Source organism: Clinocottus analis, unplaced genomic scaffold (genome assembly GCF_023055335.1).
Source record: "Clinocottus analis isolate CAN_PGR_092001 unplaced genomic scaffold, fCliAna1.0.p SCAF_3, whole genome shotgun sequence".
Taxonomy (NCBI): Eukaryota; Metazoa; Chordata; class Actinopteri; order Perciformes; family Cottidae; genus Clinocottus; species Clinocottus analis.
In genome coordinates this window covers 3564554-3579106 of record NW_027176042.1, presented here as the reverse complement: position 1 = coordinate 3579106, position 14553 = coordinate 3564554, and the positions used below count along the sequence as shown (strand labels likewise).

Genomic DNA, 14553 nt, shown 5'->3' with positions numbered 1-14553 from the left:
TGGGATTGTCACAAGAACTGAAAACTTGTTCTAAATACAGATAAGAGAAAACTTTTGTTTTCAAACAGTCAGAGTAGGACACAGAATATCACTTTATTGGTCACTCTTAAAGGAAGTTAAGTAGTGGTTGTTGACTCTTATAAATATCTGGGCATTCTGATTGATGACTCCCTCACTTTTCAGCCGCATGTACAGTATCTGGTGAAAGAGTTAAGGTTAAAACTGGGTTTTTATTTTCAAAATAAGCTTTGCTTTTCAAATAATGTCAAAAAGTGATTAGTTGCTGCTACTTTTTCTGTCTGTAACTATGTGTTTTTTATGCTGTAGCCTGTCTTGGCCAGGTCTCCCTCAAAAAAAGAGACTCTCCTGGTTAAATTAAGGTTTAAATAAAAAAAACAAAAAACTTGTTTTTCAACTGTACTGCAGCTCATGTGGATTAGGATTAGCTGTGAACAGCTGATGGGCCGCACAGTCCCGCTTGGCTAAATAATAAAGCTAACACGCTAAATTGAGTTTCATTATGATGTGTTTAAGGTCAAGTCAGTAAAAATGTAGTATTGGGTGAACGTAAATTATAATGTTATGTTTATAGGATGTTTTCAAACGTAATATTGTAAAAAACCGTTTTCTGTGAGAAATTTAAGACAAATCATGAGGGATTAATGTAAATGGTAAAAAAGAAAGTACAGGTTATTTACTGGTTTTCACCTACGTATACTGGTGTTGGTATCGACTACAAATTTCCTGGTGTTGCGGCGTCCCTTCTTAATTCCTGCTTTTCTCGGCTCCTAACTCACCTTCTGTGTGCCCAGTTTCTTCTCCACGCCCCCAGCCAGCGTCCCGCTTTTACTGTCCTTCCAGGTGTAAAAGTTAGAGCGTGGAGAGGAGGACGAGGTGGCAGAGCTGGAAGAGGAGGAGGGCAGGCGATGTGCTGAGGGTTTTGAGGACGGCGACTGCTCCTCCATGCCGCCGCCCTTGCGTTTTTTCACAAGGCCCTGGTACTCAAAGCCCCTCCCGCTGCCCTGCCCGTGCAGTCCTGAGTCCCCCACACCGCCTCTGCTGTGGGAGTTGTTGGTGGCAGAGGAGGGGTCTGGGGATGATGAGTGGCCCAGGGGAGTGTGTGTTCGTCTGTAGGTCCAGACCGCCTTGGCGGCCGGTGAATGGGACTCTGAAGGGGAGGGCTGGGGGCGGGGTTTGCTGCTGGGGGAAAGCGTGCCATTGGTCTGTCCGTGTGGGAGAGGGGAGGAAACAGGGGGTTTCGAAGAACATGAAGAGGAGGAGGAGGATGAAGAGGCTGCGGAAGGTGGGCGGCCCCGGTCCTGGAGGATGATACAGTTCCTTTCGGGGCCTGAGTGCTCCCCTTCCTGTGACGGAGCTTTCCGCTTGCGGAGGGCAGCGGCAGCAGCAGCCTCCTCTCGCAGCTTCAGCATCTGCTTGCTGGGACGCCCCACAGGGTTCTTGAGTCGCCCGGAACCCACCTGACGTACCGCCACAGGCTTACCAGGAGACGCCATGTGGCCACCACCGATATTGCTCCCACTGCCCCCGGAGTTCTCAGACTGTATGGCTGCCGGGGTTCTCCCTGGACCACGACTAGAAGAGGAGCACGAGGAGGCCGTTTTGACGGAGGAGCTGATGTGACTTCCCATCCGAACCTTGGAATGTAACGACGAGGAGGAAGTGGAGGAGGGAGACGAGGAAGAGATGGTCTTGGTTGAGGAAGGCGGAGATTGAAGTTCTGTGGCTTGAGGTATTTTCCTGTAAAATAACCATAAATCAAGAAATGAAACGGCCATTAGATCAGAATAAAACGTATCAACACTGTTGTTGAAGGATTAGAACTGAATTTAGGATGCTCATGCTTTTAAATTAGCAGCAGGCACAGTTAGGAGTGTGCAGTCTTGTTAATGTATTCTGATCATGTACTGTATATCCTGAGTTAAATTCCTATTCCTAAATATATCGAAATTGTTTTATGATATAACACACGATTTCTACAGGTTTTCATCTTCGGTGCGTTAGATTTTCTTTTTTTAAATGAACAAAGACTGCGTTCAAATACCACCCAATATCTTAACACAATGAAGATGCAGTATATAAATCTTCATTCAAAATAATAAAAAAAGAGTGAGTCAATGTAAGGGACCATTTCTTAACAAAGAAAACATATGTTTATTGGCGCCAAAAGGGAATGGAAATGAGACCTGCATGTGTTTTGGGAGTAGCCTGCCCCGTAATGTAGTAACAGACCTGCTGAATTGTATGAAACACCTGCATCTGAGTAATAAAAGAATAGTTGAGGAGGAAAAATGCTTTTTTGTTTTTATGCCAGTCATAGCAGTTCAGTGAGCTTTCTGTCACGGAAATTATAGTCAGACAGTTATGGACAGGATAACCTGTGTGGGCGTAATGTTGTTCATCAGGTTTGTGGTAATTAGATCCCCTCATGTGTGCTAAAACCTAAACGTGTGTGTGTGTCATCACTGTAACGTCGGTATAACAAAATCCATGTCGTGTGAGATCGGGGTGACGGTGACAAAACCGGTGAAACCACCCGCTCCTGTCCTGAACACAGTATCTCAGGAATTTGTCTGGAGGCAATTGAAGACCGCCACAGGACTCCATCATGAGCCGATTAGAATTTGGTGGTCTAAGTTAAGTTTGCTCACTGTGACCTCACTAAACACAGGATTAGCCAGAACTCAAGTATGAATATGCTAATTAGGACAATTTCACAGGATAAAATCCTGTATGTAAACTGCAACTTGTGCCGTTTTCCAATGAGATTTTCTTCTTTGTGCATATAAACGCAGCCAGTCCCCATCTTAGTGCCAACTTCACACACTCTTCACGACTGCTATTCTGGGCAGCAGAAAAAACACCATCTGCTTCATCTGTTGGGGACTAAGAAGTGTGTTACACTCGAGTTTATCTGAAAGTGTTATGAAAAGGGAAGGATGTGATGTCACTAAACCTCATACATTTACAGTGGGTGAAAGGAGAGATTGGCAAATTTAAAAAAAGGGAGTGATGTTTGTAGAGCATATGTTACATTATATGTCATTTAAAGTAGCAGTCCTGAAGATTTGTAGTGTCGGCAGCTCATGTTTTAAATCAGACATTGTAACCACAGAGACAATTGTAGCCCATTGAAAACCCTTAGCAACCTTGTGGCATTAATTTCATCTTATTTTGTTTCATTTAAATATATACATATATCTTCGTATTTGGCAAAACAGGATGGAAAAATGCTTCATTATCAGGAGTGAAACTGGTTTTGGTTTTTTTTTTAAACTGGTACCATCATCAAAACCTTTCAACAACAGCTAGCCTTATTTTCAGTAACACCAAGAGAAGCTTTTAAAATGGCAGAATGTATGGTTAACTATACAAACGGCAGTAACCAAAATGTAACCAAAAGTTAATACTTCCTTTGCAAAAATAAAAATCGGAGGAATCAGCACCATAAAAGTGGCGCACGAGCAGGAATGCGGGGTTGAGTTTCTTACTTCCAAAGATGGGCGCTGATGTGCTGCTCCAGCATGCTGCTCAGGGCCGACCTCAGGTGATGAAGTCTCCTGTCAAACGTGTAGATGCCGTGACCCAGTGCGTGGCTGCCAAACGAACATACCTAGAGAAAGAAGGAGTCTCCTCTTGTTACCTCGTGTGGTCAGCGGGTGACTTAAAAACAACACCCTGCGATATTCAGTGCTCTAATGGCCTATACAAGGAAAAAAACACAGAGCAGTAACTCTCTTTTACCCTTGTCCAACCCAACAACAAACTGCTTACCGCTAGTGGTCTGGGATGTGCAGCAGATGATGAGAACTCAACGGGCTCCTCGGGTGCTTCTGCCTCACTTTCATCACTGGAGATTCGTCCGTGAACGAGAGGCGAGGGGGATCTGAGACTTCCCTCCTCCAGGCGCTGCTTCTCCTCCTCTATGTTGCTCTCCGACACGGCAGAATGCCGACTGTAAAACAAGCAATACAACATTGTCTTTCAGATACACTATAATTCATATACGGATGCTTACTGTCTAACAAATAATGCCTGTGCAAATACGACGCCCCTAACATCCAGGAACATGAGCTGATTCGACCCACTTGGTCAGGTTTTGTTTTAACTGTTCTAGAGGTGATGAATCAACATTATGCCCATTGTGATGGATGTTTGCTTTGCTATTGAACAGGATTGAGTTATACTGGGAAGAGGGGTATGTATTTATGATTCCTTATTGGGACAATATCCAATATGAGTATCGGTGCATCTCTAAGTGGAAATGGCTGCTTGCTTGTGTGTAATAATTTGTGATGGTTGACTGATGATTTACTGATGTGATGGACTATAATGTCTAGAACCGGTCATCGTACACACTTGTGTATGCATCACCAGCTAGCCTCAGGAAAGTTCCCTCACCTGAAAGCAGGCAGGCTGGCCAGAGGTCTCCTGCAGTGTGGAGCCCCAGACGGCTCCATGGGAGCCTCCGGGCTGGGGGATCGTCCAGCGGAGGAGCATCCCTCCAGGGACTGGGCCCCTTTCTCACGAACCTTGGTCTTTAGTTCCGCCACTAGCTGGTCAAAGTTTTTACTGCGGCCCATCACTTTCCTTCGTTGGTGGATGGAGTGGATCTGAGGACAGAGGATACTGGCAATAAGTCACAATTTCACTTTAATTGAATGTAAGTAAACAGTTCAAATTAGTATCTGGCGGTTGACTTAAAGCACAATAGGATGCCTAACTCAAGGTATTCAGGAGCTGGATACAAGGTGCCACATCAGGATTATCAACCATTTATACAGAGAGGCGCAGCTACAGGAGCAATTTAAGGGTTAAGTGTTTTGGCCAAGGACACGTCGACATGGGCTAACGGAGCCGGGGATGGAACTGACGCTCCTCTGATTGAAGGACGACTCTGCTCACCACTGAGCCACAGTCGCAGCAGACTGTACCAGCAATCCAACAACCAGGTTCAACATACTCTAATCACCATGGAGCCAATAAGAAAAGATAGGTTAAAAGAGAAGAAATTAAGAAGTCATACTTATTAATACTATTAATCTCTCTAGGGAAATTGCATTCCCGGTTACACAAGAGCCTGAAATACACACAAACAGTCACTAAACACATGCAAATGTATGCGACGATGCCTCATAGGAACACTCCATACTTGGTCCAAAGCCAGACTTGAACCAACAACCATCCGGTTGCCAAGCTAAATCCCCATTCTCTCCATGGGTACATCCCAAGTTTTCTAATCACATTCCTGTTTCCTTCACTTGCATCTTTTCCTAACGTCTTAGTCTCTCCCACCAAGGATGCATGGAGAGACACATGGAGACCATGCGAGGAGAGATGACACAAAGAACTATGTCTTCAGAGAAATGAGACGTCCTTTCCTCTGACGACGACGGCCGCTGATCACAGCTGGATCAGCTGTCAGCTTCAACAGCTGGAGAGACTTTGGACAGAGTTTGTGTCTGTAAACATGATGAGTGTACTTATAATAATAAAGACAGTTATCATCACTGTACTTTTCTAATAAAGACAGTCGTCACTGTACTTATAAAGACAGTTATCCCTGTACTTATAGTAATAAAGACAGTAATCACTGTGCTATACTAATACATATATTATACTTATAAAGACATCGCCAACAGAGAAGAGATGTTTTCTTTTTGTCGTCTGTTACCCGCTTAACATACTGCAATGTGTATTTCTACCGTGTTCTGTCTGCTGCTTATAAGCGCAGGATCAACTCTACTGGCAGATTGAGTTTGTCTTATTTATGAATTATTTGCATCTATAAGTTTTGAAATTCTAATTGTGACATCTTTATTAATAAAAAAAACTGAATATGATTATGGTCACTGGAATTAATGCATTAGGCTCAATCTTTCGGGGGAAATTGAGGTGAAATAACTTATCCAACCCGACGATCAAGAATGATCAGACTCACGTGACTGAATGGAAATTATTATACTTGTATCCATAATCAAAGTTATTATGGGAATTAACAGATTATGAAATAATATAAATGACAATTGAAGAAAGTTGTTTGTGGTCCTTTTGTCCAGACCTACAGTGAACATATATTTTATCCAGATGGTGAATCAGAAAACAAATCAAATATAAAACATGAGTTCAACGTGAGTTCATGAGTTCTCATATTTCCTTGTTTCCTCTCTCCTCATGGTTTCCTTGCAAGTAAGAGAAACAGGGACGCATTTAAGAGACTTGGGATGCACCCGTGTCTGCTCAGAGGTTCCTCCACGTCTCGTAGACAGAAATAAGAGCTTTGGGACGGCTGTCAATATGGCGGAGTAGAACAACTTCTGGTTCAACCGAGGAAATGACAAATAAGATAATTGGCATGTCTCTACATTAATTAGTTTGGTGTGAAAGAGGTGTATAATTCAGATATCTCAGATATTAGTAGAATGTACGCCACATTTTCTGCAGTGTGGTGGTTTTGATGCCCAAAGAAGAAAACGCATCCCATTTCAAGCTGGTTCGTCTGGTACTCCAGTTATTCCCACAGTGATGAAGAACACCAGGAGCAGAAGCCAGAAGGTGAGAGTCTTCATCAAAACAACATTATGGTGTCGTCAGTTTCTCACGGCTTGTATTGCATATGTTGACATTTTGCTCAGAGGAATTGGGTAAAACCATCTGTTTTACATGTACCTAATGTCTGTCTTGGTAATTATTATTACTGTTTTTACATTCTGTCAATTTTTGAGTTTGAAAAAGAATCTTCCCAACAGGCCAACAGTCTTCCCAAAGGCTGGACAGGATGTTGGGCCATCATAAAGCCTTCAAACACTTTTTAAGGATCTTGTTTTCACTGAAGATTTCTCATAGGACTCCAAAACTGATCTCATTCGACTCATTCACACTGGTACTTCCTGTCTGTTTTGCCCGCTCCATATTTCACCTGCTGGTCACAGCTCAGTGTTCGAGCATATGAAGCTGTACCCAGAGAGACTGAGCATATAAAGCTCCACACAGAGCAAGCAGAGGGTCAGAAATGAGTCAGAATTAAAATGGTTGATCCTGTATATCTCTATCTCTGGATCTCATCTGGCTCAGAAAATCAATGATGTATTCTTTAAATGACGTTTAAATCTGAAAGGAATCCCATAAGCCCATCACACCGTACCAGAGTGTCAAAGCATGTGTTATACATCAAACACATTCTATTTGCAATGAAACCAAAGAAAAAAAAGGAAATTATACGTTAGAGCTGGAACCAGATAATGGCAGAAAACTAATCCATTAAGTGTTTTTGGCAAAACGACACGTTCCTTTTTTTCTATGCTCTTTGAAATGATGCAGCAGTGTTGCTCGTCAACATGAGATAACATGAGCGGGCGGAAGAGAAAATACGCCCACCCACTGAGAGTCTGTCCACCTACAGAGGAGCAGGAGCCTGTTTTCCTGCGTGTATTTCCTGTCACTCCTGTCACTTCCTGTTAATCAGGTCATCCTGTCTACACTCTGCTGGATGTGGCCTCTCACACTCACTTCCTCCTTCACACACCAGCCACCATATAAGGACTCTTCCTGTGCTGGGGGCAGTGATCATTCGTAACAACAAGTGACTGCAGTTTAATGCATTTGGAAACTCCTACAACTGTGTCTTTAATGTAGTATGTATGTAATCCTATCTCGTCTTGTTATTGGATCCCTTGTGCTTTAAGTGCAAAATGGTGCACAAGAACCCTGCAATTCCCTGTGATGTTACCAGCAGATCATTCGATGTGATATGACTTTCAGTGATGTCATATCAATGCTGGTGTTGTATTACATTTCTTATCAAAGACTTAAATATCTGCATTTCATTGTTGAAAATGGCTCTAAACGCCATCTACGGTTTTAACCACGGTTTGAGATGGATTAGCCCTAAACAGACTACTCTAAGTCATGAAAGAAAAGAATCAGACCCTCATCAATCACCCTCATCTTCTCTCCACACAGCACCCATCAGTCACCACTGTGGAGCATGACAATGCAAATTGTTCTCATTTAGCAGCCAATGTTAACATGCTTCTGTTACACTGGTTACAGAACATGAGCAGAACAGCTGGCTGCTGGTCAGCTGAGTCCCTGCTGCTCGGAAACTACAGCCAGGAGGGGAGCAGCCGGCGGAGCTAGGATTTGCAATGGCTGAATTGGAGTTGCGACAGCCATCGTGGACCGTCTCCGAAGTTGGCGCCCGCTATCCCCGGGGCTAAATAGTCTTCAAGTTGAAATTATGTTCGAAACACCGATAGGAGATCGGGGCCGTGTATTTGTCAGCACTCTCCACTTCATCTAACCACCAAATGGAGCAATATCTTTTAGAAGAAAGATGTTCAAGCCTCGAAGTAAACTAAAAGGAAATGCATAGAATCAGCATTTCAAAATTCAAGATGTTTTTACTGTCATATGCACAGATAGACAGTTCTTCTATACAATGAAAACATGCTAACATTTCCTGCACGTATTTAAAGATTTAGTGTCAGGTTATCTCTTCCCTACATTGACACATGTCTGTGTAAACTACTTGATTAAAGTGCTCTGCCCAACATGTTATCGGGCTTGTTGGCTTGAGTAATGAAGACACCACAATCTCCCAAACTACATTCCTGCCTGATGTGTACTGATTGTGCCAAGAGCTATCGAGGTGACAGGACCAAAAATCAAGCCTCTCAACCTTTGACTGAACTTTAGAGGAAATAGAGGGGAAAATATATAACACAAAGAAAAGAAAGAGAGAGCGATGAGCAGAAAACATTTCAAAGACATGAGAGTCTGAGGCAGAAGCCAGTATGGCCTTCGTGTGGAGAAGCAGAGTTGTGTGTTTGGAGCTTACATTGCATGTCAGGAGGCGAGTGCAGACCTTCTTCCTGTCGAGGTCGAGGACGCCGCAGTGTTTGTCCAAGTCACACTCCCTCTCTGAGGAAACACAGAGAGCATCTCAGCTCCAGCGCGGCACAGTCAACACGAAAGGTCAACATCTCTACAGCCCCACAGAGACCTGTCAATCATGCCCCAGTGTTTCCCACAGGCTGCTGTGAGATGCGAAAGGAAATGTCCAATTTAAAAAAAAAAAAAAAAGGTAAATGCTTTATTTATAGGCAACTCAAAACTGTTCTTAGGTATTATTTGGAGGTACTCAAACTTTGGTTGAGTATTTCTATTTTATGGAACGTTATACATGTACTCCATTATATAGCACTACTTATATTTGACAATATTAGTAAGTACTTAGCCCACTTCCCAGATTTAGATGAAAAATAAATCAACTGATGTACTTTGGTGTATTAGGTAGTATATACCCTATTTATTAAGTATATTTAGAGTTAAAAAAAATAGCTCCACATTTACCAGCTACAACAGTAAAGTGATTAACACATCAACGCAACACAACATAGAATCCAATGACAGACAGTATTGTTATTCTGAACCGGGCTCTTCTGCATAATGAGAACCTATTTTTACGCCTGGAAGTCTACTTTCAGTTTATTTTGATCCCATTATTTTGTACCAAGTAACATTTTAAATTCAGGACTCATGTGTAATAGTATTAAAAAACTAATTTTTTTGAAAAAGATACATTTGATAAAAATTTCACCAGGATGTTTTCTTTCCGCTCATTTCCAGCCAACTCATGTTGGTTCACATCTTGACATCCTGTCTACACAGGAAGGCCAATCAGTCACGTTTTTAGTGGTTCGTCTGCCAAGATATGATTGGTTGTCATGAGGGCTATACGCAATAGTTTAAAGCTACATTGACATTAGAATTTTGCGGCAAATTATGAGCATCGCTCCAAAAATGTACGGGACGTTCCACATTGGAGACATGTGCAGTGCGGATAATCTGTACCAGGTACAAACAGGCATGGTAGTGAACAGTACGACACACTTTGTAGAATTAGATACCAAACTTCTTTAATAATATAAGAGCATTGTAAAGTCAAAAAGTCAACATTTATTGAAAAAGATAATGGTTTTATGCAACGCAATCTTCTGCTTCTGAAAGTAACATTTTCACTGCAGTCAGAAAACGCTTTGCTCTCCCAATCGACTCGCACTGACAAGTGACAGTCATTAAAGAAAGGCAAGTACCAGACTCACCCTCTCTGTCTCTCTGTCTTGGGCGTGTGCTATCCAGAGGAAATACGCAATTACAACTAGCCAAACCAATGACCATAAATGTTTTGGGATTGCTTGTGACAGCCGCAGTGTCAGAATTGTTACTTTTTAAGCAAGCCATGCTGCATGTATTGGTACGCACGGACATTACTTTGCGATTGTCAAGACAGTAGAAAAAAGATTGTCGCAATAACTTTCAAAGGGTTGTAAATCCTGCTTTAATATTATTATTCATTTCGAAATAGGATGATATGACTATTTTGCAGGTCAAAATGACCAGTAGATCAAACTAGATAAGTGTATATCCTCCAACACGCTTTCCACATCACACAAATTACTCCATTTGTACTCACTGGAGGCCACTTTGTTGTAGGGTCTGGGGACCCGGTGGTTGAGCACTGCAGCCCCCTGGGGGGAGTCCTTCCTCGGGGTCTGGGTCGGGGGCCGGTCACTGGGTGAAGGCCTACCAGGCGGGGTGCCTCCGTGCGGCCAGGGCGGATCTCTGAGTGATGGCGGTGGAGAGCTCATTGGAGAGCTCAGTGGAGAGCTCATTGAAGGCTCCAGAGGCGGCGGCTGCTTGAATACTGACGACTCTGTGTGGCCGCTGTGGGAGGACTTCTCCAGCGGGGAATGTCTGGGTGATGGAGGAGGAAGCGCAAGTCCAAAATTACCTTCAATGCTTAATAACACTGGCAAGATTATGTCAAAACCAAATATATCTACAGCTTGAGTTTACCTGCAAACATCCCTTGCCTGTTTATGGTCAGAGTTTAGCTTTAATCTGACCACACAAACAAAAACAGCATAATGTGGTCAGTAAAGACATTTTTCAAATTAATTTAGGGCAATTTGTTCATGTAGTCAGTATTTAATCTTTGCATCTGTTTTTCTTTAAGGACTTCCTGTTAGGTTAGTGTTTCAGGTTGGTAGGCGAGACAGGTTTTCAATTCTTAACTTAGTGCATTATAATGTGAAGCCCTTTGAGGCTGGACTCCAATTCATATACAACCAGCAAATATATTAAAATAGTATTTAAAAAATAGAATCCAAAAAAATAATATCCAGGGTAGTGAAATGATCGTCTCGGTTACAGAATACTCAATTTAACTTGAAAGAAAACCAGTTCCAGTTGTTTCCACACGTTGGTTTATGGGGGGATTTAACAATTCACATATGAAGTGTTGATTAGAGATCTTAACAGATGCTGAAGCACCGATTCTGTTACCTTTGGACAGAGGCAGACTAGCCCTTTGACCCTGTTCAGGGGTCAACAGGTTGCCAGGCTTCCCATCTTTTAGAGAAATTGGCAACCAATTATTTTTACCATTTAAATACACCCTGCAAAAATAAACATATTTGGAATGTCTGTCAAATTAATTATATTTAAATATTGCTGTTAAACCAGTCAACGCTACTTGTGATAACGCTGCATGTGCGTTGGTGTGTTGACTCACATGCGCTCAGGCATTGTTTTTGGAGATAATAGTGAAGCATACACATGATAAGAATACATGTCACATTTTCATTATTAAACATGTATAACTGCATATTATTTTAATTACTAAAACTATAAGGTGACTGACAACCATCATTTCAGTTTCAGCAACCAAAGGTTTATAGCTGTTAACAAACAAATAAAAGAAGTATTGCATTAGTGCCCCTGAGCCCTGGTTAGCGCCTTGTTCTTACCGTACTCCATCCTTGGAGTTCTTGGAGTGTCTGTACTGGGGTGGAGTGGAAGGCGAAGGTGGGGCCACCCGTGGCTGGCCGACTGCCTGGCCGCGACCCTCCCAGGATGAAGCGGAAGCAGCATTGGTCCCATGGGAAGGGGAATGGCCGTGGTGGGGTCTCGGCTGGGGCTGGGGTGCAGTAGTGGGGGAGCGCAGTCGGGCGTACAGCTTCGATAGAGGGCCGTGCCGTCGCTCGCAGTGCTTTTCGAACGCCTGTGGCTTCACTACCTGGCCACAATGGCTGCACACCACCAGGTAGAAGTCATCATGGCCAGGGTAGAGGCCAAAGATGGACATGTCTTCAAGTAGAGGGAATAAAAAAGACACTCATAGCAGACTGCAGAAAAGCTGACATGGCAAAGTCACGATGTGGAGCAGGCAGAGATAATGCTGTGTTATGGAAAGCCTGTGACAAGGGAAATCAGTTTCCAGGCGATAAATGCCCCCAACTTCCTTAATTCTTGTTTTTGATCTAGAAAAATACCTTCAGTCATCGATTAGTAATGATGTTATCCCTTTGAATAAATAAATATACATTGATCATAATAATAATAATAATAATAATAATAATAATAATAATAATACATTGAACAATTTAATTGTGAGCATTTTACGAGGTTATTATGAAATGCAATGGCTGGACATTAATGTGAGGGTTGCACCAATCGATCGAACATTGATTGTGAAGACGATGTTTCTTCTACATAGTTGTATTATTGGTCTCTATTACGGCCGAGCCAAAGACACAAAAGACAAGAGACGGGGTACAGCAGCAGAGGTACTCACGGAACCGAATTGACGTGTAAAAAGGGACAGCCGGCGTCACGGGACTACGCACTAGACGCGGTCTTAAATTTAAGCCGGATGGATGGATATTGATCTGGCAGTGTTTGGATTTCTTTAAAACTATGAACTGAAACAAATCAAAAAATATATGTAAACAAAGGGAGAGGAAAAAAAAATAAAATCCTAAGTTAAAATCAAAGTAAATGTGTCGAGCCCAACTCATTCTTCTTAATCATGTTTTGGCTGTTACTTACATGAGACATAGATGCAGCACGAGTGTGAGAAGGTGCACATACGTATAAACACCATCAAATACTTTTTATTTAATTTGTCATGCTCTGACACACGTGCACACACAAACGCAGAGTGTCTGTCGGACAGCTGCTGCTACAGACAGCCAAGCTCAGTTCCAGAAGATGCCTAATCACACAACACTACCCAGCTTTAATGCTCGCCTTGGTCTTTGCAAACCAGTACCTCCATTGTCTCTGGACAAGGCTGGAGACCAGAGAGAAGCTGAGCCACAGTTCACTGAGGCGTTACAGGTCTATGCACTTGCATGGCCCTGCAAGCGCACACTGGGAGGACTATCAGTTTAAGCTTTCTTGTTTTCAGATGTCCCGAAGAACAACAACAGACTTCAGCAGGTCATGTGGATGATCATGTGTGACTTACCTTCCTTACTGAGCGACATAGCCTCTGCAGCTTTTTTGCCATTCTTGTTGCACTCATCCCCACCAGGCCCTGAAACATCACACATTACACACGTGCACATGTTCAACAAGCCCCTTGAGGGGTTATGTCAGGTTGACTAGCAATATGAAGCCTAACCTTATGGCACACATTCAGCACAAGAACAGGCCCTCACACGGGGTTACATAAAAGGACTGATCTGCAGGTCAACTGCTTTCCTGCTGACCATTTTATCTACCTAATCATTGATGTCAGTTGTCGAATGACAATAAGCAGCAGTGGCTATCGTGTGGTGGAAGAGGACTTTTTTGTATAGTTATGGACAAAGTAGCAGTTTTAGGGACGCCAGACAATGAGTGAACGCACATACTTAAAGATGGTAAGGGCAATAGCACTTCTGGGGCTCAAGTCACACATATGAGGATGCCCGTCGCACACAGCCACGTTAACATCTGTTAAATGGAGGCGGTGACGAGAGGGGAACATTGAACTGGAGCGAAAAGAACACAGAGTAACGTTCGCTCGTAAAGGCTGGGCGAGCATTTCATGGTGGCAGCGGCAGCGACAGCATCAGCAGACTCCTCCTCCATCACCGGCGTCTACTCTCGCTCCTCCTAGCTAGCATTAGCACGCTACCGCTAACCGCCTCGTCCTCAATGCCTCGTCTGGCTCGCTTGCTAGCTCTCTAGCTAGCTTAGCTTTCCACAGCAAGAAGTTGCTCGCCCAACCATCCACACTAGCCTCCTTCCGCTCTGATGCCACCACTGCCCGGCTGGTTGCACTCAAATGAAACGCGCCCGTTAAACACTGGCAGCTTGTTTCATGGCCACTGCTGTTAAGCACACACTACCCTGGATATATGTGAATAACTATCACTTGTTTTTCTTGAAGACAGCGTATGCAATGGGACATGGGAGAGAGCAACATGTTACCCACCCAGCACTAGGACCCGGCAGGGTCTTTGTTTGGGTAACATGGTTAGCTCTATCCTCCGTTTCCACGAAAATAAACCAGAGTGCTTTGGTTAAATTGCTTCGTATCTGCCAGTGTTTGCGTCAGTGTGCTTTCTTACCATCCGCCGCTGTCACACCTGCCCACTCGGCCCAGGCAGTCCAGCTTTGACCCACGAAATCATCGAGGCTAGGCACCCGCCGATCCAGAGCAGCCATTACTTTTACTGCGCGTTCACGCACCGCCATCAT

At 43.4% G+C, this 14553-nt stretch overlaps 1 protein-coding gene across 3 annotated transcripts in view; it reads right to left on the bottom strand.

Annotated features, from left to right (window-relative positions):
• The window catches only part of atxn7l2a (ataxin 7-like 2a), a 15855-nt gene extending 1302 nt beyond the window's left edge, over nt 1–14553 (bottom strand). Inside the window, exons 1-10 of one of the 3 annotated variants that reach the window (XM_068593347.1) lie at nt 14424–14553; nt 13334–13402; nt 11832–12171; nt 10496–10776; nt 8858–8940; nt 4420–4631; nt 3793–3973; nt 3510–3631; nt 798–1758; nt 1–198 (exon numbers count right to left, since the gene is read on the bottom strand). The exon at nt 1–198 is cut by the window's left edge and continues 1302 nt beyond it. In XM_068593347.1, coding sequence (XP_068449448.1) covers nt 94–198; nt 798–1758; nt 3510–3631; nt 3793–3973; nt 4420–4631; nt 8858–8940; nt 10496–10776; nt 11832–12171; nt 13334–13402; nt 14424–14553 — 2484 coding nt within the window. In that variant the 3' untranslated portion in view covers nt 1–93. Of the gene's footprint in view, nt 199–712; nt 1759–3509; nt 3632–3792; nt 3974–4419; nt 4632–8857; nt 8941–10495; nt 10777–11831; nt 12172–13333; nt 13403–14423 lie in introns of all 3 variants that reach the window. The other 2 variants (XR_011078555.1, XM_068593348.1) reach the window with 2 other exon arrangements.